Source organism: Peromyscus eremicus, chromosome 7, assembly GCF_949786415.1.
Source record: "Peromyscus eremicus chromosome 7, PerEre_H2_v1, whole genome shotgun sequence".
Taxonomy (NCBI): domain Eukaryota; kingdom Metazoa; phylum Chordata; class Mammalia; order Rodentia; family Cricetidae; genus Peromyscus; species Peromyscus eremicus.
The window spans coordinates 100551217-100577404 of record NC_081422.1 but is presented as its reverse complement, the minus strand read 5'-3'; the positions used below and the strand labels follow the sequence as shown (position 1 = coordinate 100577404).

At 49.2% G+C, this 26188-nt stretch overlaps 1 protein-coding gene across 1 annotated transcript; it reads left to right on the top strand.

The window, feature by feature from the left end:
* The first annotated feature begins 5357 nt into the window (after nucleotides 1-5357).
* Nucleotides 5358-18838, top strand: Alas1 (5'-aminolevulinate synthase 1). The gene is made up of 11 exons (XM_059267092.1): nucleotides 5358-5493; nucleotides 6310-6528; nucleotides 8811-9038; nucleotides 10898-11047; nucleotides 11393-11615; nucleotides 12647-12831; nucleotides 13573-13752; nucleotides 14312-14476; nucleotides 15941-16209; nucleotides 16857-17019; nucleotides 18566-18838. Exons 2-11 carry the CDS (start codon nucleotides 6330-6332, stop codon nucleotides 18724-18726), a joined length of 1923 nt encoding a protein of 640 aa, XP_059123075.1. The 5' UTR covers nucleotides 5358-5493; nucleotides 6310-6329; the 3' UTR covers nucleotides 18727-18838.
* The last annotated feature ends 7350 nt before the right edge of the window (nucleotides 18839-26188 follow it).

Genomic DNA, 26188 nt, shown 5'->3' with positions numbered 1-26188 from the left:
TTTAAGCAAAAACAAACAAACAAACCAAAAAGCATGTTATGTTGGTTCTCTAAATATAAACTAAAAACAAAACATAAAAACGAAAACAAAACAATGAAAACAAAATACAACCTGAGCCAAGCAGATCTCTAGGCCATAATTTGTTGTGTGTGGCTGGAGGCCTAGGTTCTGGGGATCTCTGGGACCTTCTGGACATCTCCTGATCTCTAGAACGGGGTTGGAGGTGGGCTGTCATGTGAGAGCCCTAATGAAGACCTGCCTCTAGAGCATTAAAAGCCCTGTTCTGTTGTGGGATGGCCACCAGAGAAGACTGCTCAGACATGTGTTTAAGCCCACAGAAAGTCTCTGTTAGCTGACCCACAACTACACTAGGTGTTTGGGATCCCAGTGTAACCCCGAGCCTTTCTCAGGGAGAGCTTTTAGGCACAAAAACCATATTCTTGGTTGACATACTTCAGTTAACAAGAACAGTAGCTAGAAGAGGAACTACAGAAGCCAAAAAGCAAGTTTAGTCCATTTAGAGATTTCCCCATAAGCATGGACTTTGATGGATTAGGCCTTTGTTTTAGTTTCCACAGGCGGTTCTCTCTGTGTGCTGAGTTTTACAGCCTGAATGGTACTTCAATCATGGCGTCAGTTATGCTAAGGTCTGGGGGCCCTGTTACAGCTTCCCTCCAGCCAGAGCCCCCAATCCCACCCTCAGCTTCATGAACAGAAGTCGGGGCCTGCGCTGCTCCCCCTGCCCCAGGTCAACCAGCACCTGAAGTCATTCCAAGGGCAGGGACACGGCAAAGCAGGTACTCAATCTCTCTCCTCAGTCCCTACATCCCATCTCACACAGTGGCTCCTGAGCCCTGTCACTGTAAACCTGGAGTTCACGTTTCCAGCCCTCCAGGGCAGAGCTGGGCTGCCAGGAAGCCCTCACCTACTTGCACATGTGGGTACTAGTACAAGATGTCCCTCTGGCCCAAAGCTACAACAGCAGCAGCAGCAGCAGCAGCCTGGGCTGGAAGGCTTTCTTTTCTTTCTATTTAGCTTTGCTTTCCTGGAACTGAATCCAGGACAGTGAGCATGCTAGGCAGACTGTCCCCTGCTACCAGGGTCTCCTTGAGGGGAAACTGAGTGGTCATCAGTAAGACTGGCTGGTGAAAACAGCCAGTGGGGCCCAGAGTAAGGAGTGAGGATTCTGGGGCAAGGGTTGACATTTTCCTTCTGCCTTGACTGTGGGCCGGGTGCTATGTGCGGCAGTCCCTGACCGTGACAGTGACGCAGACTGGCTGAGAAAGAGTAAGGTCTCCACGTCATTGCTAGAATGAGGGCTGACCTTGCTTGAACTCCACCGGTTTGGGCACCCATGCTCAGGGTCAGAGCAACGGATAAGAGGAGTTTGTACTGCAGCTCAAGAGGAATGGTGGGAGGACGAATGGGGGGGGGGTAGGGTGGGGAGAGAGAGGGAAGGGAAGGATCCTTGGAGAAGGAAGGACTTAAGTGGAAGCAGCAACCCAGGAGAGGATGGCTGCTGGACCAGCACAGGGCTCACGTAGGCAGGTTGGGTCACTCCGACTTCACAAAGATGGAAGCTGAGGACATGGAGGATCTGCTCAAGAAGTTGAATACTGCAGCACTAGGATCAGAATTCGTGGACTCAGCTTTGTCCTTCGAGATCTTAAACACAAACCATGGGAGTGGCATATCCCAACATGTGGCCCTAAGAGACCCAACACCCACAGCACCAGAAGGGTGGTCTATTTAAAATACAGATTCCTGGTTCAAAACATCGAGGAGCGTAGCCTAGAGACCTGCATTTTGGGCAGAACCTTGGTAGTGATTTTTGGGTTCTGACACTGTGGCTCATTGAAAGCCTCTCTGGTCTAAGCTCCTGCCCCAGCTCCTGACTGTTGTATACAAGTGACTAAGCTTTCAGGCTGACTCACACATCACGCTCCTCTCCCACAGGCCTGGGACTCTCCACTCCTGTTTTTACCCAGCATTCTCCTAGCACCACACAGATCCACCCTTCCAGCCAGCGCCTACTTCTCTTCAGGACGCCTTCCTGGTGGCAGGAGTCTCCCTCCTTCCTGTTGAAGTAATAGTTCCTCTACTTCGGATTGTTTACAGCATCCTATTTCGCTTTCCTTGTGGGTGGGCCTCCTGGCCCCCTAACCCCCGCCCCTTCATTAAACAGGAAATTCCCAGAGAGCTGCCATGAGTTTAAACAATAAATAAGCCTCTGCAGATATGACTTCACCCTGACACTCCTGCCGATGACAAGTGGTGGGGCTGGGAAAGCTTTGCAGATGAGGAAATCAAGCCTTGGCTGTGAAAGCCAAAGCCAACTGAGATTCAGAGCTGAATTTAGAGCTCAGGTTTGCTCTGCTTCACCCCAACAGCTCGCAAGACAGCCAGGCAGCAGGCATTATGATCCCATTGCCCAGATAAGGAAAGGGAGGCCCAAAGCAAACACAATCACTCAGCACCAGGTCTTAGCTCTGAGTTCAAGTGCTGCCCTTCTCTCTTCTCTCTGACTGATAGGTGCTACCCCTTAGCAAGATGGTGGCCAGGTCTCAGACAAGTAGACCAGAGCCCTCATCCCGGCATGCTCACAGTGCCACTCTGGGCTCAAGTGCCTCCTCTGCAGCCACAGACTCACCATGCCAGTCTTACAGCTAACTGGGGATTCAGAGGGAATCAGGAAGTACCTGGGCACACCTCCACCTTTATCATTCTGGACTTTGTTCTGCTTATTGACGGCCAGCTGAGAAAAAAGCAACCAGAATGGTTCTTTCTCCAACTGCAGCTCTTGGCCTGGCACAAGTCCAGCCTAACCCAGTCTGGGGCAAGCTGAGAAGGGTGTGGAATAAGGAGTCCAGGTTGGCGTTCCTGAGAGACTGCCAAGCCCTACCCCTCAGGTGAGGTCTCAGAAGCCTCAAAGGAGGCAGGATTCAGCTCTGAACTCTAGGTGAAGAACCAGCCTGCCTCCATCTTAGGCTTAAAAGCCATCTTTTAGTAAAGACAAACTAAGTTCATTCCTGTTTATGATTAAACCTGTTTCTCAAGGATTGGGCTGTGCCCCACCTGTAACCTTACCAATAGATGGTTCTGCTCTGCCTATTCCAGGAAATGGCAACCATATCATTGGTTCAAAAAGTTATAACCATCTTGCAACTCTATTTGTAATCTAAGAAATAAAGCTTGCTCGAAGATCAGAGGACAGCCGTAGAGTTAGACACAGAGGTCAGGCAGCGGTGGCACACACCTTTAATCCTAGCACTCGGGAGGCAGAGATCTATCTGGATTTCTCTGAGTTCAATGCCACACTGAACTACACGAGATTAATCCAGTCTAAAAAAAGAAACAGAGCCAAGCAGTGGTAGCATGAATCTTTAATTCCAGCACTTGGGATCACACACCTTGAATCCCAGCAGTAGGAAGGTTGAAACAGGAACCTCACCTGCCAGGGCCCCACAAGCTGTTTTCAGCAGCGCCCTTCCATGACAAGCTCACTAGCCAGTCTTACTGATGACCACTCAGTTTCCCCTCCAGGAGACCCTGGTGGCAGGGGACAGTCTGCCTAGCATGCTCACTGTCCTGGATTCAATTCCAGGAAAGCAAAGCTAACGTAGAAAGAAAAGAAAGCCTTCCAGCCCAGGCTGCTGCTGCTGCCTGCTGTTGTAGCTTTGGACCAGAGGGACATCTTGTAGTAGTACCCACATGTGCAAGTAGGTGAGGGCTTCCTGGCAGAGAAAGGAATATAAGGTGGGGGGAGACAGGAATTCACTCTCTTGCAGAGGCTCTGTCAGGCTGAGGAGTTGGTGAGGTAATAGGTGGTAGCTGTGGCTTGCTCTGTTTCTCTGATCTTCAACTTTCACCCTGATATCTGGCTCCAGATTTTTATTATAAGACCATTTAGGATTTTATTATAGGACCATTTAGGTCATGAGACACAACCCTTTGTTTCAAAAGTTTGTTATGACTACCTGTTGTTATGACCACCTTAGGACCACCTTGCAATCATGTCCTTGTTTCAGTAGGTCATTATGACTACTTGTTAGGCTTATGTTCTGCTCCTGTAACCCCACCTATTTTTTCTGCCAAATTCCCCATTTGAAAACCCCCTACCCCTGAGCTATAAAAACCTTGTCTTCCTCAAGTCCAATGCTGACCTCTCAAACCTCGATTTGATGGGAGGCAGACCATGCACACGAATTAAAAAAAAAAAAGCTTGCTTTAATTAATTGCTTGCTTTAATTCATTTGGCCATGATGATTTGGGATTAACACAGGATGGAGGACTAAGCCATTCAATTGGTGTGTATCACGGCCAGCGAGGACTTTGGACAATGTTCAATGTAGAATAAAAACAAGAGCTAGTTCAGTGTTGCGGCACATTATGTAACCCCAGCATTTGAGACAGAAGCAGGAGAATCTGGGAAAGTTTGAGGCCAGCCTGGTCCACAAAGCAAGACCACGACTCACGAAAACAACAACAACAACAACCAGGGTCTGGATGTAGCTCAATTAGCAGAGTTTTTGCCACAAGACCCTGGGTTCAATCCTCGGTGCTATATACTCCAGGCATGGCGGCTCATACCTGTAATTCCAGCACTGGGGATGGGGAGGTGAGGGGGGGGAGGTGAGGGCGGGGTGGTAGACGCAGGAATTCAAGGTCATCTTTGACTATGTAACAATTTTGAGGCCAGCCATGGATGACTGACTACATGAGACCTTGTCTCAAAAACAAGAACAGTAACTTACAGCTGTTACACCCCGTATCTGTGTGTCATGTCACTCTCACATCTGGATGGCTAGAGCTGCGGAGCTATGGGCCCCATCTAGCCAGTTCCTCAGTTCCCTCTTCTCTTCAATTCGGACCAGAATGTGCCACCACTGGGCTCCATTCTGCTGCTGCTGCTGCTGCTGCTGCTGCTGCTGCTGCTTCAATCCAAGACACCCCAGCATATCCTCACCAGGGCCATCCATCCAGTAGGAAAGGCCTGTCATTGCCACAAACAAAACTAAGCCCCTAGTTGATCAGATTTTTAAGATCCCTAACGCCTTCCTCTAAGTCCAAGAAACCCTCTTACTAGCAGGTAGGTTCCTGCGTGGTTGGTTTACGCCCAACACAGTGGGGCGCAGGGGTCTGACGCACAGGGCTGTTCGTGGAAGATGACAGAGGGCCGAAGGATCAGGTCCAAAAAGGGACTTGCCCGCCCACCGCCTTGCCCTTCTGATCCTGGAAGCGTAGGCCTAAGCCACAGCCCACCAGCTGGAGCAGAGCCCACAAGGAGAGACGTGCCAGCCTGCCCTGCCGACCGACAGCGCGCATGCGCCCGACAGGCCGCGCCCACGGCGCATGCGCAGCGGTCACTCTGGCTCTATATTAGGGCCAAAGCGGTTGTGTCCCTAGGCTGCTATAGTGGGCAAGGGCATTGGTCCGTCTGCTTAGCGCCCTCCTCTCGAGTGCCCGTCGCTGCCCCGTCGAGAGCCCGCGCAGGTAAGAGCCCGCTCGGTGGTCGCGGGAGGCCGGCGCGCCCCGCCACCGCGGCCACACGCCACATCCCCCTCCGGCCCCCACCTTGGCTCTGCGTCCACCACCGCCGCCCTCTTCACCTCTTAAGCTACCCCAGAGGCCCCGTTCCGTCCCCTCCTGACATTCGGCATTTGACAGGCGGCTTCAGAATCTCCTTCCTACCCTTGCCATTCTCGAGCTTGCGACCCCGGGGAACCTCTGACTCACCGCTGACCTCCTTCCAGCAGCCCGACTCTCTGGACTGGCTAGCCCTGCCCCTGTCCGAGTCAGCCCCGACCCTACCCTGCTTTCTGCCCCCTTTCCGGGTTCCAGCTGTAGGGGCATGACCTTGTCTTGGGAACTCAGGGCTGGTCTAGACTCTTCCCCCTTCCTCGGGTTGGTAGGATCCCCAGGGGCCCTCCCTACCTGGATAGGTGACAGTGACAGCTTCCCGAGCCTCGCTGGATGTGTGCTACGGTGTCTTACCTACATCGGGCACCCTTCGAGGAGCCTCTGGACTCCCACACCTATTCTGCTTTGTCCTTCGTCTCTCCCATCCCCTTGGTTATTAATCGGCCCTATTTACTTTGTGAAGTTGCTTTGAGCGGGGACGGGGGTGGGGGTGGGGGGTGCTTTTACGTAGAGGTGGAGGATGAAGTGACCTGGGTTGAGTATGGCCACCACTCTTTCACTGAATCCTGTGCCGTGTCGTTAGTTTTGTTTCTTTGTTTTTGTTTTTGTTTTGAGCGAGATGTATATCTGGGGCACCCTTGACATCACTCACCATGGGTTCTTCTACAGGAGCCAGCACCTTTTCAGACATGGAGACTGTGGTTCGACGATGCCCGTTCTTATCTCGAGTTCCTCAGGCCTTTCTGCAGAAGGCAGGAAAATCTCTCTTGTTCTATGCTCAAAACTGCCCCAAGATGATGGAAGTTGGAGCCAAGCCAGCCCCTCGAACCCTGTCCACTTCAGCGGTACACTGCCAGCAGATCAAAGAAACCCCTCCAGCCAATGAGAGTAAGTAGGGTTAGCAGTGAGGAGCACCTCCTCGGTGTATGGGCCACTCTGAGGGAGGGATCAGCACTGTGTGTGTGTGTGGGGGTCATCTTGTGTAACTGTCCCCCTGACTCAAGGCTTAGGATTTAAAAGTGAAACAATACAGATTTCTGGATTGCTGGGTTCTAGTGTTTCCTCATTGTCTGGTACCAGCAGTCACTAGCAACCTTTTCCTCCATAAAGGTTTGGCCTTTGACTCGAAAAGTAGTGATTTTAAAATCTGTTTAGTATTTTGAGGCAGGGTCTCACTTTGTATCATAGGCAAGCCTGGAACTCACTACGTAGCCTGGGCTGGCCACAGAGATCATGACCCTGCCTCTGCCTGCCCCGTGCTGACATCACAGACCTGAGCTACTGCTGTCGGGTTTTGTTTTTATTTTTTAAAAGATTTATTCATGCCGGGCGGTGGTGGCGCACGCCTTTAATTCCAGCACTCGGGAGGCAGAGCCAGGCGGATCTCTGTGAGCAAAAAAAGAAAAAAAAATTTTTTGTAGAATGCATATAACATAAACCATTTTAGCTTTTAATTTTTTCCCAGATGTCCCTCCAACTTGTGGCAGTCCTCCTGCCTCAGCCTTTTAAGTGTTGGTATTATGAGCATACACCACTACAGTGTCCATTTTAACCATTCAAGTGTGTGACTCTGTAGTATTACATACATTCATGTTGTTCTGCCACCATCCAGTTCCAGAACATTCTTCGTCTTCTCAAGCTAAATCAACTCCCATACTCCTTCCCCCAGTGCCTGGCAGCTGCCACTCTACTGTCTATTCAGCCTCACTGCTCTAGGTGCGTTATGTAAGTGAAGCTTGGTGTTAGTGATTGTAATGCATCGATCCGACCCAGACAGCTAAGTTTTAATGAGCAGACCGGCATGGTCTTGGTCAGGTTCTGTCAGGAGAGGGGCTTTTCAGAGTCCACCTAATCCTCGTGAGCCTTTCCCTCCCAGGCTTCCCTTGGGCGTGACCCTGTAGGAAAGGAACACTTGTTATGTAAGTGGGCCTGTCCAGAGTTAGTTGTCTTTTCTCACAGTGTCAGTAGTGGCCATGTTTTGAGTTAGAAGGCTCATTTTCCCTTCCGTTGTCTAGACTTTCCATAACAGATCTGCATTACTTATAAAATTAAGTTAATTTCAAAATAACATCTCTCGACTTCCCTTTATAGAAAGTGTTATGGAAACTGTATTGAGACACCTCATCCAAGTTGTAGAAAGAGCAGCCCTGACTCATGGGGTATTCTAAAATGATGAAGGAAGACTTTTCTAGAAGGAAGGTGGTGAGCATGTTGCTCAAGGGATGGAGGAGTGACTGTAACCTAGAGCACAGGGCCAGTCAGTTGTGTTACGTCAGCAGCTTTCCTTGATGATCTTCCCCAGGAAAGTAGGTGAGCTGTGTGACGGTGACCTGGGTCTTTTCCAGGCACACCAAGAGTTGGAACCCGAGGGGACCATGTGAAGGTCTAAGTGATAGCTATTTGTTTGTTTGTGTTTGTTTTTCAGAAGTATTTTTAAAACGGATTGAGCTTTATTAGGAATCTATTTAGAAAATATCAAGGGAAGGCTGGAGAGATGGCTCAGAGGTTAAGAGCAGTGGCTGCTCTTCCAGAGGTCCTGAGTTCAATTCCCAGCAATCACATGATGGCTCACAACCATCTATCATGAGATCTGGTGCCCTCTTCTGGCCTGCAGGCATACATGCAGACAGAACACTGTGTACATAATAAACGAATAAATAAATAAATCCTTTTAAAAAAATACAAAGAGAAAATAACTGTGTGACTGCTTCCAGGTGCCTTAGAGAACATTACTCTCCTGAAATATGCTAAGTGTACATGAGGTAGAAATTACTGACAGTGATCTAAGTCAAGAGCTTTGGGGGCTAAGCACACACATAATCCCAGCACTTAGGAGGCTGAGGCAGGAGGATTGCCAAGTCAAGCACTCTGGCCTGCATAGCAAGACCCTGTCTTAATAAATGAAAAAAGTATGTTGGGTTGTCTGAAAGTATAAAATAGTGATATTGGATTTATAAGGAGAACGCCTGTGAGTTTGAGAGGTAACTGGGATGGGCCAGCAAACCCTTCAGAGGACCTCCCTTATGGTGAGGCAGGTGAGAACAGATATTAGCAGAGTTTAGCAAAGGTAAGCTTGAGCATGGGTTATGGACTGGAGTGAGTATAAAGTTGGAGGTGACGAGACTCAGTGACTTGGTATGATGCCTCATTCTTTCCATTTCCTTCCGCAGAAGAGAAAACTGCCAAAGCCACAGTCCAGCAAGCTCCTGACGAACCCCAGCAGACTCCAGATGGCACACAGCTCCCGTCTGGACACCTGTCACCCGCTACAAGCCAGGGCTCTGGGAGCAAGTGCCCTTTCCTGGCCGCACAGCTGAGCCAGACAGGCAGCAGTGTCTTCCGCAAGGCCAGCCTGGAGCTTCAGGAGGATGTGCAGGAAATGCATGCTGTGCGAAAAGGTACCAGAAACAACTCTGGCCAGTGGAAAGGGAGCCTGCCATTTTGCTCCTGGGACCTCCAGTTTATATGTGAGCTATTACTAGGCCAGCAGAGGAATAATGGCAATACCTTCCTCTTTTAGTAACAAAGGGGAAGGAAGCTCCTCAAGCTAGACAGTCAGGACTGTATTGCAAAATGTGGGACTTGCTTTCTGGTGAGGTGTAGGAGGTAACCAGCTTCCCACGTCATGCTTACTTTCTGGAAATAACCTGTAAACTTGAACAGATGCCAGCATTCCTTTGTCTCTTTAGTCCTTCCTCCCCTTTGGTAGGATAGAAGGTAGAATTACTGGTATTACTGCAGTAAGTGCTAGCCTGGGACTCCCAAGCTGTGTGTCCTACTGATAGTCATGGAAAGGCAACCTTAACTTCATCTGAGCTCCCAACAGCCTCTAAAGGCTTCAGCATGCTGAGCATGGCACACACCTTTAATTCCAGTACCTGGGAGGCAGAGACGGGAGGGTCAATGTGAGTTTAAGGCCAGCCTGGTCTACATAGCCAGTTCCAGGATAGCCAGGCCTGCATAGAGAGACCCTGTCTCTTTTGTTTTGTTTTGTTTTGTTTGAGACAGGGTTTCTCTGTGTAGCTTAGCGCCTTTCCTGGAACTCGCTCTGTAGCCCAGGCTGGCCTCGAACTCACAGAGATCCGCCTGTCTCTGCCTCCCGAGTGCTGGGATCCGCCGCCGCCGCCGCCGCCGCCGCCGCCGCCGCCGCCGCCGCTGCCGCCGCCGCCGCCGCCACCACCACCACCACCTGGATGAGAGACCCTATCTTAAAAAAAAGAAAAAGAAAGGAAGGAAGACAGGCTGGCTCAGCAAAAGTTACTTTTTATCCAAGAAGTATCAGGAGGGAAGTAGGCTGTGTAGATCCAGGAGACATCCATCCAGTCAGCTGGGGAGCCTCAGGCTCTAATTCATGTCCGATAAAACTGGCTGGTAACTATGAAAACACAATAGCACTGAAGCCAGGTAGTGCACTCCTGTAGCTCCAGCACTAGACTAGAGGCCGGAGGGTCTTGAGTTCAAGGTCAGTCTGGGCTACAATAAGACTTCATCTCAGAAAGCCAAAAAGAAGCCCAGGACCAAATGCCAGGAGTGCACTACCTGGCTTCAGTGCTATTGTGTTTTCATAGTTACCAGCCAGTTTTATCGGACATGAATTAGAGCCTGAGGCTCCCCAGCTGACTGGATGGATGTCTCCTGGATCTACACAGCCTACTTCCCTCCTGATACTTCTTGGATAAAAAGTAACTTTTGCTGAGCCAGCCTGTCTTCCTTCCTTTCTTTTTCTTTTTTTTAAGATAGGGTCTCTCATCCACACTGAAGGAAGAGACATTCTGTATACTCTGTTAAAACTAACTTTGGTTATGATTGGCTTTTTTTCATGAAGTAAGCAATAGGCTATTCTTTTTGTTTTTCATTTTGTTTTGAGACAGGGTCTCACTATGTAGCACAGTCTGGCCTCAGATTTACAGAGATCTGCCCGACTCTGCTTCCTAAGTGCTGGAACTAAAGCCATGTACCAAGATGCCCAGACAATAAGCTATTAAAAAAATTAATTTTAATGTTTTGCCTACATGTATGTCTGCACCAAAATATGCCTAGTTCTCAAGGAGGTCAGAAGAGGGCATCAGATCCCATAACTGTAGTACAGACAGCCGTGAGCTGCCATATGGATGCTGGGAATTGAACTCAGGTCCTCTAACTGATGAGCTGTCTCCAGCTATGTCCACCCACCCCCATACGCTATTTTTGACAGTATGTCTAGAGGGTGTTGTGAACTAAGAGTTAAAGTCTATCTTTTATGCCTCTTTTGCGATAGAGGTTGCCCAAAGCTCAGTGACCCCCAATGTGATCAACATGAAAGCTGATGGAAAGGACCCGAGCCAGCTTCTGAAGAACTTCCAGGACATCATGCGAAAGCAAAGGCCAGAACGAGTGTCTCATCTTCTTCAGGATAACTTGCCAAAATGTGAGTCTTCTTGTTTGTGAGTTAAATGTGTATCAGAGTAAATGTGAAGTTACATAGTGAGGTGAGACCTGGAGGCCTGTGGCCCTTGCTTGAGTACTGTTGGGCATAGTGCAGTGACTGCCACTGATCATTGGCCTTTCTCTTCTGTTACCCATCGCCTATGTGCTGGACAGTGTGCCCGACACGTGACAAGTACAGTCTTGTTCACGTACTAGGACATCATTCTAGTCCTGAACCTAGTGCCATGAAATGGCCAAACTGAGATTTGAACTCAGGTCTCTCCTTCCCCAAACCCGGATATTCTTCTTAAAAGGCTATACTGTCTTTTATTGGTTTCCATTTTAGCTGTTGCCACTTTTCAATATGATCGTTTCTTTGAGAAGAAAATTGATGAGAAAAAAAACGACCATACCTACCGAGTTTTTAAAACTGTGAACCGGAGAGCACAAATCTTCCCCATGGCGGATGACTACACGGATTCCCTCGTCACCAAAAAGCAGGTGTCGGTCTGGTGCAGTAACGACTACCTGGGCATGAGTCGCCACCCGCGCGTGTGCGGGGCAGTCCTGTAAGTCCTTGTCAGCTTTCAGACACCACTAGCATTATTGGGAAGACTAGATGGTTTATACAGCTGGACGTTTTATGGAGACTATTTAGTCACTGAAAGTGTGCCACGGTGATACACTACCGTTCTCTGTAGAGACAGCTCTCTCCTTCCACCTTTACAGGAGTTCTGGGATCGAGCGCAGCTCACCAGGCTTTACAGCAAATCCCCTTTGCCTGCTGAACGAACCATCTCACTGGCACAATATTCTTAGCCTTTGACTTTTTTAGAGACTATTGTGAAGATGTGGATAAGGCTATTTCAATAGGACGTGTTTAAAAGGATGAAGGTCTCAGCTGGGCGGTGGTGGCGCACGCCTTTAATCCCAGCACTCGGGAGGCAGAGCCAGGCGGATCTCTGTGAGTTCGAGGCCAGCCTGGTCTACCAAGTGAGTTCCAGGAAAGGCGCAAAGCTACACAGAGAAACCCTGTCTCAAAAAAAAAAAAAAAAAAAAGGATGAAGGTCTCATCCTTGTCCTTCAGGGGGACCATCCTGAAGAAAGAGAGAGTTGTTCATCAAATTATCCAAGAGGCTTGCTACAGAGAGTCCCACGTGAGGTTGAGCAATAGCATACAGTGTGTATGTGTCCTAATGTGTAACTGCTTTGCGGCCTTCTAGAGTGGGCTTTCTCTTAACGTATTACTGGGCAATGATTATTCTCAGAAAAAAGAAGCCTTAGTTTAAGTTACTCTGCTCCAGTGCTGGGGTTGTAGGAATGTAAGCCCCCTGGATTTTAAATGAGTTCTGGGGCTGGAGAGATGGCTCAGAGGTTGAGAGCACTGGCTGTTCTTCCAGAGGTCCTGAGTTCAATTCCCAGCAACGACATGGTGTCTCACAGCCATCTATAATGAGATCTGGTGCCCTCTTCTGGCCTGCAGGCATACATGCAGATAGAACACTATAAAAATAATAAATAATAAACAAATAAATCTTAAATAAATGAATGAGTTCTGGAGATCCGAACCCTGGAGTTACTGGTATTTTATTTTTAACAGGGAGACTGTGAAACAGCATGGGGCTGGAGCTGGTGGAACCAGGAATATTTCTGGCACCAGCAAGTTCCATGTGGACCTGGAGCAGGAACTGGCCGACCTCCATGGCAAAGATGCAGCACTCTTGTTTTCCTCCTGCTTTGTAGCCAACGACTCCACCCTCTTCACCCTGGCTAAGATGATGCCAGGTAAGGAAGCCCAGTGGCAGTGCCCTGGCACATTTGAGGGTTCTGCATGGTGACGAGAACATTGGCTGCACAGAAGGCCCACTCCAGGTCAGCCTGGCAGCCCTGTATCAGTGCACAGGTCGCTGACTGCATGCTCAGGGTTCCAGCAGAACGTGATCAGTGATGACCGAAACACGGTCCTGACTCAAGTGTCCTTTGTACTCTGGGAAGTCCCTTTAGCACACGCTTCATTGCATAGTCATAGCCTCACTGAATTTGAAATGAGGTTCATATATATATATATATATATATATATATATATTTTTTTTTTTTTTTTTTTTTTTTTTTTTTTTGAGACAGTTTTTGTTTTTGGACATAGTCTCACTGTATAACCCAGGCTGCCCTCAAACTCTTAGTTCTCCTACCTCAGAATGCTGGGCTTCTGAGTATATGGCATTGTGGCTTTAAGGATTGTTCTCTACAGTTTTTGTGTTTTGTGTTTCATGGTGCTGGGATGGAGCCCAGAGTGTCAGTTCATGTGAATCTTGTGCTTAGCTGCTGAACTCCATCCTAGCAGCCATGGGGATCTCTGCCTCTGCATTTCCCCAGAAGAGAAGCCGTAGCTAGTTCTGTGTCAGGACAAACACTGGCTCCCGGTGCTTTCCACAGTGAACATTTTCAGGGCATTGTCAGCAGGAAAAGGTCTGTTGTATCTGTCCAGGATGTTGCCTCTGCCACTAAGTAGCATTTTTCTCATGTCAGGCTGTGAAATTTACTCTGATTCTGGAAACCATGCCTCCATGATCCAAGGGATTCGCAACAGTCGAGTGCCAAAGTATATCTTCCGCCACAATGATGTCAATCATCTCAGAGAGCTGCTGCAAAGATCTGATCCCTCAGTCCCCAAGATTGTAGCATTTGAAACTGTTCATTCAATGGACGGTAAGTCTACACAAAGACTAACCTGAAGCCTGAGATGCAGAACCAGACTTGAACTGTTTCAAAAGTATGGTGTGTGGGCCCTGGGGATATATAGCTGGTTATCAAGTTTCTGCTTAACTGTGTATAAGGTCCTGCACTTCACTCCAGAAACAAACAAAAATATGATGTTTCCTTTGGGTTTTGCATTTTTCTCTGCTGGGATTCTGTAATTGGAAGACATTATATGGATGGGGTAACTGGGTTTTCTGCTCTGGCTGTTGCTAGACTCTATGACCTCAAGGCAAACGAGAACTGGGGGAAGCTCATTTTCCCTCCAGTACTAAAAATGACCCCACAGAATGTAAGGTTTGCTGCACGGTGGTGGCGCACACCTTTAATCCCAGCACTCGGGAGGCAGAGACAGATGGAGCTGAATTCAAAGCCAGCCTGGTCTACAGATCAAGTTCCAGGGCAGCCAGAGCTACACAGAGAAACCCTGTCTCAAAAAAACAAAAAAAAGAATGTAAGTGCTTTGCTTTGGCTCTAACCATGATTCCTAACATTTTCCTTGACTCATTAGGAGCAGTATGCCCACTGGAAGAGCTGTGTGATGTGGCCCATGAGTTTGGAGCAATCACGTTTGTGGATGAGGTCCATGCGGTGGGACTGTATGGGGCTCGAGGTGGAGGGATTGGTGATCGGGATGGAGTCATGGCAAAAATGGACATCATTTCTGGGACACTTGGTATGTGTGCTTTGTAAATTTGGCCCTTTTACACTGAACTTAGGATATATAGCAAGGCCAATGCCTGGATGGTCTAACTGGCACTGGGATAGGAAGCAGGGTGGTAACATGTAAAGCCTGGACTGTTTCTCTTTGGGGTGAATTTTGTTGTCATGGACAGGGTCTCAGTCTATAGCCCAGGCTGGCCTCAGGGCAGCCCTCCTGTTTCTGGTTCTCGGGTGCTGGGTTTGCAGGGGTGCTACCATTTCCATCTTGCAGTGAATTTTCTCATCCTGGTGAATGCTAGTGCAGCTTCAAAGCAGCCCTGGGGACATGGAGGGCCACAGACTCCCACAGCTAACTATGACAGAAATTACATTTCTTGCCATCTGAGCTCATTCCAGCCATACTTGTGGTTCTCACTACATGCTGTGACAAAAGCCTTCATTCTGTGCTGCTGAATTCAAAAGAAGAGAGCGCTCCCATGCTTTTCTCTGAGGTGTGGGAAATGCTCTGCTCTGTGCCTAGCACAGGGAGTGAGCAGTCCAGCTGTCCCAGCCAGTCCTCTCTTCATGCTGGCACCCTGAAGTCTGGCCTGCAGTCCTGGCTGTGGAGCTCCCTAGCTGTGTGTGACCTTGGTTTAGGAGCTGACCTTTCCATACCTGTTGTTCTTTCCCCATGGATATGATGGAAATAGCAATAGGCTCCACATCAGGATTCCTGTAGAGAAGACAAATGAATTGTTTATAGATCATTACTACAGATGTTGCCTTTGCCTGTGAGAACCATTGAGAGGCTGTAGAAATTTGAGAGGATTTTTTTGTGTGTTTTTTTTTTTTCTTTTTCCTTAAACATTCCAAATTTGTTAAGGGCAGTGAGAAACCCACGTAGCAGTCAGTGAATGCCAAGTTAAAGCCTACACTTACTTAGTCAAGGACCAGCAAGCAAAACCCAGCATCCTCCAGGCCTGTCAAGGGAGTGAGAGCATCCCCCAGACCTGGAGATGCCAGAGGAAAGCCACCTATTCAAGTGCCCAATCCCAGTTTGTGGTGTAGGCCTGTTGGAGGTATGGTACAGTGAGGTGGAAAGTGCTAGGTGGAGAAATTTTCCACTATAGGAGTTTGAACCTACTTAATCCTCTTGTGGTTCAGCAAAAATGTTCACTTCGGAACAGAGAGTTAAGGCTCCTGAGAACCCTCTGGGGTTCTTAATCCTGAAATTTGAGATACAGATTATACAAGGGCATTGGCCAGAATTGAAAAATAAGCCTGGCCCTGAGTCAGCCCTAACAGGTCTGAGTATTTGTATTTATCCAGCAAATGCTGATTGTCAAGAGTCTCCCATTTGCTTGAGTAGCATGTAAGGTCTCGGTACTGCAGCAGATGCTTTAGCCGGGTGACTGCTGGCCCAGTCAGTGCCTGGAGGCTCCCTGGTGCCTCGGTGTACCTACTGCTGTTGCCAGCCTAACAGAGCTCCTCCTTCCAGGGAAGGCGTTCGGCTGTGTCGGAGGGTACATCGCCAGCACAAGTTTGCTGATTGACACCGTGCGCTCCTATGCTGCTGGCTTTATTTTTACCACCTCCCTGCCTCCCATGCTGCTGGCTGGAGCCCTGGAGTCTGTTCGGATCCTGAAGAGTGCTGAGGGCCGTGCCCTTCGCCGCCAGCACCAGCGCAATGTCAAGCTTATGAGACAGATGCTAATGGACGCTGGCCTCCCGGTCATCCACTGCCCCAGCCATATCATCCCTGTGCGGGTAATGGCCTGTCTGTGATTGGACTCCACATAACGTGACAGTTCTGGTTCCAACTTCCTGAAGTTGGGCCTGGGCAGGGTGATTGCTAGGGCTGGGACCACAGCCAGTGGCCCTCTGCCATGTCTGTCTTCAGCAGGCTAGAAGAGCACAGCTTCCCTCTCCAGAGCACTAACCTTAATGGGGTAGACACAGAACGTGCGTCTGGAAAGCTTTAGAAGCCTAAGCAGGGCAGCTTTGAAGTGTGACTTTCCTCTTAGTGAATTTCAAAGTAGATCTTGCATTCCTCTCTACAAATCATCTCTCTGTTGATGTCACTGTTAATGTAAGAAAACAGCTAGTATAACCAGAGCAGGGCAGTCCCTCCTGGGAACAGGATTTGCTTGAAGAAAAAAAAAAAAAAGCCCCTCCTTGACCATGCATGGCCTGAGAGGACAGGCATGTGACATTTCAGTGTTGAGGTCCACCCTGCAGATGCCAGCTCCCTTAATTACAGGTGTGCAGGTGGGGCTGCCTGTCTCCCCTAGGCTTGCACACCCAACTTCAGTCTGGCCCTGAGCCTAAGCCTCATTCCTGGACACATGTCTTGACTGTCTCTGCCGTATTAGCACGTCTCACTCTGACCCTGCTCTTGCTGTGATGGAACTTAGGTCGCCGATGCTGCTAAAAACACAGAAATCTGTGACGAACTGATGAGCAGGCATAACATCTACGTCCAAGCCATCAACTACCCAACGGTGCCACGTGGGGAGGAGCTCCTGCGGATTGCCCCCACCCCGCACCACACACCGCAGATGATGAACTTCTTCCTCGGTGAGTCGTCGGTGCAGGGCTTCAGGGGAATCTCTCACCTCACTGTACCGCACCTCTAGTGAGCCGCGTGAAGCCTGCACAAGGCCCTGGCAGTATTTATCCCAGTGCTTCAGGCGCACATTGGTTTCTTCCTGTCCCGAGTAGCTAAGCATGTCCTCAGCTGGCACATGACACAACTCTAAAATTAGACAGTAGTGACTCACTTGACAGTGTGCACGATCCGTTGGGAAGCTCTTAGGAAGCCTGCCCCGCCCCGCATGCCCTCTCTCCATCATGTGGATGCAGGGGTGTGGCTGTTGAGGGGACTAGAGGCCTCTGACAGCACAAGTCTGCCCTGGCCTCTAGAATCCAGCTCATATTTCTTTGCACTCTCCCCTTCCTGACATCAGGTCCTTGAACTAACTCATTCTGGTGGCTCTGGGCTGCTCCCCACCCACCTTGTCCACTCCAAAGGTGGAGACTGAAGGGGCTTTTAGCTCTAGGTTATCATTGCCTCCCAAGTCGGCGTAACTTCCAAGGACAGACTTTCTGTTCAAGATGCTCAGAGGACTTTTGTATGGTTTTGGTGCTGGGGTTGAACTCAGGGTCTTGGCGTGCTGAGCAGGCATTCCACCTCTGAGAACCGCTCCCCCAGACCCCTGAGGTACTCAGGTTAGTGTACCCGACATTGCAGCAGCTTCCTAAAGCTGGTTTGTGAAGAAAGACCCAACTCTGGGTTGTGTTTTCTGTTTTTAGTCTTAGAACTGTGTCATTGAGATTAATTCACATACCGTAAATCGTAAATTTTACCTTCTTTTTTTTTTTTTTTTTCTGAGACAGGGTTTCTCTGTGTAGCTTTGTGCCTTTCCTGGAACTCACTTTGTAGACCAGGCTAGCCTCGAACTCACAGAGATCCGCCTGCCTCTGTCTCCCAGTGCTGGGATTAAAGGCGTGTGCCACCACCGCCCAGCTTAAATTTTACCTTCTTAAAATACAGTATTAAAGGTTTTTAGATACATTCACAGTGTGGAGAAGCCTTTACCTTTGCCTCTAGAACATTTTCATCACTCAAGGATGAAGCTACACACTCACTAGCATTTGCTTCCCTTCTACCCAGTCTCGCCCACCCCTGGCTGCTCCTTCTCTCTGGACATTGGGTGTAAGTGGGACCGTGTGAATGATACATGGTCCTTTAGGCTGACTGCCCACAGCCAGTAGCCAGTGTTTAGAGTTTTGTTCATGTTGTAGCATTAATCAGTACTGCTTAGTTTATATACTTACTTATTTCTAAGACAGAGTCTAGTTGTGTCTGCAGCCTGGGCTGGCCCCGAGCTCACAGATCTCCTCTCTCACTCTTGTGAGTGCTGGCTCTGTTCTTGTCATTGCCCTGTATTGGTCCGTGTGTGGGTTTGCCTCATTGACGTACGCATCAGTGCATGAACACCGAATGCTCCCACTGTTGAAGTCTTAGGAAGGGGGCTGCTGTGAACACTGGGGTGCAGGTTTCTGTGTGGATTCTTTTGAGCAGAACGTTCCTATGGTGCTCAAAAACTGTCTTTTCCCACAGAGAAGCTGCTGGTCACGTGGAAGCGAGTAGGGCTGGAACTGAAGCCACATTCGTCAGCAGAATGCAACTTCTGCAGGAGGCCCTTGCACTTTGAAGTGATGAGTGAAAGAGAAAAAGCCTATTTCTCAGGCATGAGCAAGATGGTGTCTGCCCAGGCCTGACTGTGACTCCAGTTACTCACCTAACCCCAGGCCATTACCATATCCAAATAGTAGCCAGAATTGTCTTTATATGTGAAATAAATTATATATTAAATCTTAATCTATAGTAAAATCATAGTCCAGAAAATAAATTCCTGTGTGCTAGGTGTTTCTGCTGCTGACTACTAAATGGAGAAATAACTGTCATCTGGCCTGTTCTGTAGCTGTATAAACTGATGTCTGCAGGGCCTTCTGCTCTGCTCGGATCTGACCAGCACGGGCCTAAGCCTGGAGGTAGACCAGATGGCACCCCAGTAACTGCAAGCAGTGATACCACCTGCTGCCGGTTTCCCTTGAAACTTCCTGCCTCAGACCTAGAAGGGGGTCAGTGTTCCCACAGCCCTGTCACAGCCCTGTCCTTCCTGCTTCCCTCAGCCACTGCCTCAACCTCACACTTCCCCTGAAAGCCAAGCCTGAGGGAGGGCCCATCTGTGCTTACTGAGTCTTGCAGCCTGCCAGCTCCCCGACCCCTAGTGGTGTCCTTTGCAGAGAATGTGGGGGGCTTTGTGCCCCTCCTCCACCCTCTGCATTTGGGTTTGGGTCTTGCTGCTTCCTGCACATTCTGAAGCCCCCTGTCTTGTCATAGGTTTCTCCCCCTCTGCTGACCCCTTATCCCACAGACCTGCAGCAGGCCTCACCTCTGAGCAATAGCCACGTCACCCAGGCTCGACCCCCCCACAGCTGCAACCGTCTTTGTCCTGTCTTCTTTGCACAGCCCCTGCCACCCCTGTTCCCTGTGGGGGTTGCTTTCTGCTTGCCACATACTGCCCGTCTTGCCAACCCCAGCCACTGGCTCTGCTGCCTCTCGTTAGATCCCTCAGTGGTGTCGAGTGGTTGGCCTCGGGTTTTTTACAGCTTTCCCATCCAAGTCTAAGCTGTGCCATTCACTGCTCTCAGTGGTGCTCCCCCTCAGCTGGGTGCTCCTATGACTGTAGATGGTCCTGCTTCACTCAGTGCTCCACCTCGCAGGGTGTAGAAAGCACCCTGCCCCCGCACCCCCACACCTCCTTCTGCACATGGTCCTCACATCATTGGCTCAGATGATCCAGTGTCTCATCTGGAGTCAACTATGTTCTCTTACATAACAGCAGCAAAACACATCTTAGGCCAGGCCACTACTGCCCTCATCCTCCTTGGCCTCCGCCCCAAAAGCAGTCGGAGAGGTCTTATAAAAACACAGACCCAGGCTGTGAATGAAGCTCAGTTGGCAGAGTGCTTTCCTAGTGTACACAAAGCCCCTGGATTTGATCACCAACATCCCATAAATCGGGCATCACCAGTGTCACGTTCCTATGATCCCAACACTGAGGAGGTAGAGCAGCTGCATAGCAAGTTCAAACCCAACCTGTCCCCAAAAAAACCATGTTCCTCTCATACAGAAACCTCCCGAGTCTTCTAATTGTGGTGAAAGTCCTAGACTCCTGTGCATGGATTGGGTTCCTGACAAACGCGCCCCGCTAATCATCCCACCCTTGCTTGTTCACTCTGCTTGTAGCTGGGTTTCACTTCTGTGGCCAAGTTCTCTCCACTCTAGGTCTTTTCTTTGCTTAGACTTTCCTGCTCTGGGTCATAGTAGAGTCACTCTTGATTCAAGACAAGGCTTTCATGCAGGGTGTAGTGGCACACGCCTTTGATCCCAGTACTTAGAGGCAGGGCAGGCAGTTCTCTGTGAGTTCGAGGGCAGCCTGGTCTACAGAGTGAGTTCCAGGACAGCCAGGACTACACAGAGAAACCCTGTCTCAAATTAAAAAAAAAAAAAAAATCAGGTCTGGAGAGATGGCTCAGCATTTAAGAGCATCAGCTGCTCTTCTAGAGCCCCTGAGTTCAATTCCCAGCAACCACATGGTGGCTCACAACCATCTCTAGTAGAATCTGATGCCATCTTCTGGCATAAATTCATACATGCAGATAGAGCACTCATATACATAAATTAAATAAATCTTGAAAAAAAATCCTAAGGACACCTTCCCAGGCATGCTAGCCCAGGCACCCCCTCTGTTGCTAAAATTCCTTCCCTTGGAGAAATGTAAACAGCATCCAACCCCTCCTCCTACAGTCCCAATGACAAACCAAGGTGTGTGTTCACCAGAATTCACTATGGGGAAATAATGAGTTCATCAGACTTCCTTACAGGGCAATTGTCTTAGTTAAGGTTTTTATTGCTGTGAAGAGACACCATGACCACGTCAACTCTTATAAAGAAAACATTTAACTGAGGTGACTCACAGTTCCAGAGGTTCAGTCCATTATCATGACGGGAGCATGAGGGCGTGCAGGCAGACATGGTGCTGGAGCGGAGAGTGCTCAATCTTGACCAGAAGGCAGCAGCAGGAAGTCGACTGACAGTCACACTGAGGGAAGCTTGAGTAAAAGAGACCTCAGAGCCCGCCCCTACAGTGACACACTTCCTCCAACAAGGCCACACCTCCTAATAGTGCCACTCCCTTTGGAGGCCATTTTCTTTCAAACCACCACAGCAATGGATGAAAGTTTATGGCCAGCCACACTGGGAGGACTACACCCAGCTAGGATGACTGTTCCAGGCCTGTGAAGATGGAGCCCCCTCCCCTCATCCTTCTTCACCTCTATCCTTCAGCCCTTCCCAAAGACCCCCAGGCCATGTGCCATTAGGGCAGAATTACATACAACAAGTTAGGAGGTGTCTTAATTAGGATTTCTATTTCTGTGAAGAAACGCCATGACCATGGCAACTCTTATAAAGGAAAACATTTAACTGGGGTGGCTTACAGTTCAGAGGTTTAGTCCATTATCATCATGGTAGGTAACATGGTGGCATGCAGGCAGACATGGTGCTGGAGGAGGAGCTGAGAATCCTACATCTTTTTTTTTAAACCTTTTTAAAAAAAATTATTTACTTTTATTTCATTTGCATTGGTCTTTTGCCTGCATGTATGTCCGTGTGAGGGTGTCAGATCTTGGAGTTAGAGACAGTTGTGAGCTGCCATGTAGGTGATGGGAATTTAACCCAGCTCCTCTGGAAGAGCATCTTAACCACTGAGCCATCTCTCCAGCCTCTGAGACTCCTACATCTTGATCCACAGGCATCAGGAAGTGAACTGAGACATGGCGTGGCTTGAGCACATATGAGACCTCAAAGCTCATCTCCACAGTGACACACTTCTTCCAACAAGGCCATACCTACTCCAACAAAGCCACACCTCCTAATAGTGCCACTCCCTATGAGCTTATGGGGGCCAATTACATTCAAACCACCACAGAAGGGGTGGCTGGATTCTTGGGTAAGGGTCCTATTGAGACCCCCTACACCCTTTTCGAAGAGTCAACAAGCCCAGCTCTAATGCTCTCCGGCCAGCAGGTCCAGCTCAATTCCTGCAGATGGCAGCCATTTGACTCAGAGAACAGTCCTGTAAGTAGCCTCTGGAACCTCCACACTTTTCTTGGCCTCCTGCCTTGGTGCCCTTCAACACCCTTGTCTCCACACATGGTTGCTCTCTCCCTGTTGTAATATTCCTTTCCTCACCCCCACCCCCGAGATAGGGCTTCTGTGTAAAGCTCTGGCTGTCCTGGAACTCTCTCGGTCGACCAGGCTGACCTAGAGCTCTGAGATCCGCCTGCCTCTGTCTCCTGAGTGCTGGGATTAAAGGTGTGTGTCACCACCACCTGGCTGTAATATTGCTTTGAGGACAGGTGTCTTGTCTGTTGCTTAAGTTTTCCTGCCTGGCCCACAGTCAGGGCAAATCTCTCTCACCTGCCAGTCCCACAGCCTCAGACCCGACCAAGTAAACACAGAGACTTATATTGCTTACAAACTGTATGGCTGTGGCAGGCTTCTTGCTAACTGTTCTTACAGCTTCAATTAATCCATTTCCATTAATCTATACCTTGCCACATGGCTCGTGGCTTACCGGCATCTTCACATGCTGTTTGTCATCGTGGCGGCTGGCAGTGTCTCTCTGACTCAGTCTTCCACTTCCCAGCTTTATTCTCCTCCTTGTCCCGCCTACACTTCCTGCCTAGCCAATGGCCAATCAGTGTTTTATTTATTAACTAATTAGCAACACATTTGCCATACAGAACATCCCACGGCACTTGTCTTCTCCATTCTGTCCCCTCCAAGTCCAGCACAGAGCCCAATATTCAGTAGGTGCTGAGAAAATATGTATTGATTGAATGAAAAGGAGCCCTAGTGACGTCCCAATCACGTAGACAGAACAAGTGAGCGGAGGAAAGGCCAGGCATCTGGAGATGAAAATCCTGTCTGTCTCACAGCTGTAGACGGGACACCTGCATGTTCTCACTGGGCAGGGTTATGCTGAGACCCACAGGTCACATCCTTTGTTTGAGCGCATCGTGCGGAGCTTGGCTGTGGCATGGTCCCATCAGATAAAGGCGTCATACCCAGACAGACCACTGGGTATGAGAGAAGTCACATCACCTCAGAACCACAATATATTTCCTTCCTGACTTCCCGGCTTTGCTGCCTCACCAGCTTCCAGAGCTACCCATTGTCCCTCACGTTCACACGCCTAGAAAGCCCGCCACCACCTTTCCTTCAAGTGGAATTGTTTGTCTGTGGCAGGCGGAGTGTCTGAATGCTTGGGAGGACCCGCTCTTCCTTCAAAAGATGGAGCCAGCAGGGTTAACAAGGTCTGTGGGTCTGTTTTCCCTTCCTGTTTCTTGAGGTTATGAAAACACAGGATGGAACAGTCTGCAAGTAGCAGATGGGACACGTGACTGTTTAAAATTGACAATTAATAGCTTTTCTAAGCCAATCTAATGTGAAACTGTATGATGCCGTGAAAGTTTTGTTGGCAAGGATGTTTAGATGCTTAGGACACAAAGTGAGTTGTTTGTTAAAATCTCAGTAGACCAAGCTCAGTAAAATACATGTCTTGTGAGCATGAGGCCATGACTTGACCCCTGACCCACTTAAAAAGGCCACTCTTGGTGGTGCATTCCCAGAATCCCAGTGCTGCGGAAGCAGAGACAGGAGGACCCATGAGGCTCACTGGCCAGTCAGTCTAGCTTAAGTGGTGAGCTTCAGGCCAAGAAGAGACTCTGATTCAAAGGAGGCCAACAGCATTCCTGAAGACAACACCTGGGGTTGTCCACTAGCTTCTGTGCACACCCCCATGTATACTCACACATGCCCACATACACAACATACAAGCGTGTATAAAAACTCCTAGTATGCAGACTTTCCTCAGGCTGACCTTTTCCTCCTGTCAGCCTTTCCTGTCTTGTGCCTGTAGTTCAACTTGTTTGGTCCTCACTGCTCCCCAACATGAGGAGGCAACGCAAAGGCCCACAGATTCTCTCACAGAGAACTTCCCATACCTCCAATGCCCACCTTCAGACCTTGTCAGCGACCTGGGCAGGGACTCCTGGCCAAGAGTGTCATTCTCTGGGAGGAAAGAGAAATGCCGGAGCCCTATCAGTTGATGGTTCCAAGCATCAATCCCCATTCCCAACAATGACAGCTGAGGCCTTTATACATGTCATCAACACAATAGCTCTGGCCAATCTCTTCAGAGATGAGCAAACTGAAACTTCCAATAGGACGGTTGCCTGCCCAAGACAACCCAAACGGCTAGAATGCAGTCCCTGGTAACCTGACCAGCGTCCTAACTCTTTTCCTGATGTGGCTGAGCCAATAACAGTGTGGAGGAGAGAGCCAGAAGCCATCCGGAAACTCTGCTTTTCACCACAGTGCAGCAGAGTTGGTCCCACCTAACCTCACTTGGTGGAGCTCTGCCCCCTCCAGTCTCACAGACTGCTCAAAGCTTCCTGTGAGGTGAGTGGGCAATTGAGTAGCCACACATTCTACCCGGAACTGCCGGAGAGCAGCCTTGCTGTCCTGGGACATTGGCCCTAGGCCGGAGCCTGCTTCCTACTTTTGCTTCGGGCTGTGGTTGAAACAATCAGAGTCACTCAACAGGGACTTTCCCAGGCTTTCAGGCTGCAGAGGAAAGCTCTTGTTTTGTTTTCTTTTTCCTCAGGCCACCCAGGACAGAGCCTGCATGGGACTCCGTAGGTCAGGGACTGTCCTGTCTTTCATCTGAGTTAGATAAGAGGGGACATCACGTCAGAAGGCCCTATGCTTGAGTCAGAAAGAAGTTGTAGCTCAATGGTAAAGTACCAACATCTACAAGGCCTTGAGTTCAGACACCAGTAACACACACACACACACACACACACACACACACACACACACACACGTAAAAGAGGAAGATGGCCTGTACTTCTTCCTTCATGGCTGTGCCTGGAGATGCCCGGGAGAGGAACAGAGCAGCTGACAAATAGGTTGCAAAATCAGCAGTTCGTCTGTGGCTAGCTCCAACACTCTCCCCCACCCCCAAGTAGGAGGCCCTGAGTGGCTGCTGGCCTGAGCCTGCCAAACCAGCTCAGTTCTCCTCCACCCCTCCAGACCCCAGCTCTAGGAGGCTGTGTGTTCTCTGCTGCTTCTCAGAGGCTGTGTTTGGGTGTGGTGCTGAAAACAGCAATCTCAGGATCGGGTTCCTGAAGCTTCCAGGTACAACACTACCCACAAGCTCAATGGACATGTTGAGTACAGACCCTATCCACCAACACCAACTGTGTTCTGAAGACTACACTGTACCTAAAAAATTAGAAACACAGATCTGGGAGTGATGGTCTACACCTTTAATCCCAGGACTCAGGAAGCAGAGGCAGGGGATCTCTGTGAGTTAGAGGCCAGTCTGGTCTACAGAGTGAGTTCTAGTACAGCCAGGGCTATGTAGTGAGATCCTGTCTGAAAAACACAGACAGGAAGGAAAAAAAGAAAGAAAGAGAGAGAGGGGGGGGGAGGGAGGGAGAAAGGAAGGAAGGAAGGAAGGAAGGAAGGAAGGAAGGAAGGAAGGAAGGAAGGAAGGCAATGAGACAGTCCAGTGGGTAAGGCTCCCACAATAAACAAATACATAAACACAGTAAAAACGTTTAGGGGCAGTTAGAAGACCCATCTGGTTAAGGCCCTTGTCTCTGTTGACACAAAAACACAACTCTGGACTTGAAGAGGATTAGAGAGTTTATTCTGGAGCCAAATGCCAGTGACCATGGTCTGGGAACACAGATTTAGGTTACTTCAAACTCCATGTTCCAAAGTGGTAGCAGTTTGATGACGTTCTTATAGTAACAGAACAGAGAAAATCACAAGTAGAAACCAGGCATAATGGCCCACACCTTTAATCCCAGCACTTGGGAGGCAGAGGCAGGTGGATCTCTGGTGTGTATTGAGTGTGGGTTCACACACCTTAAGGAAGAAATCTTTTGCCTTTCCAGGGGCAGGGGGATCAGTCTCTCCGGACTGACTCACTTGTAGCTTAGCAAAGGGCTTTTCTTATTGTTCTCCAATTTACACCTTTAGCAAGTTAATTTTGTATCCCAAAACCTCTTATCTAAGCTCCCCAAAGGGACAATGCCA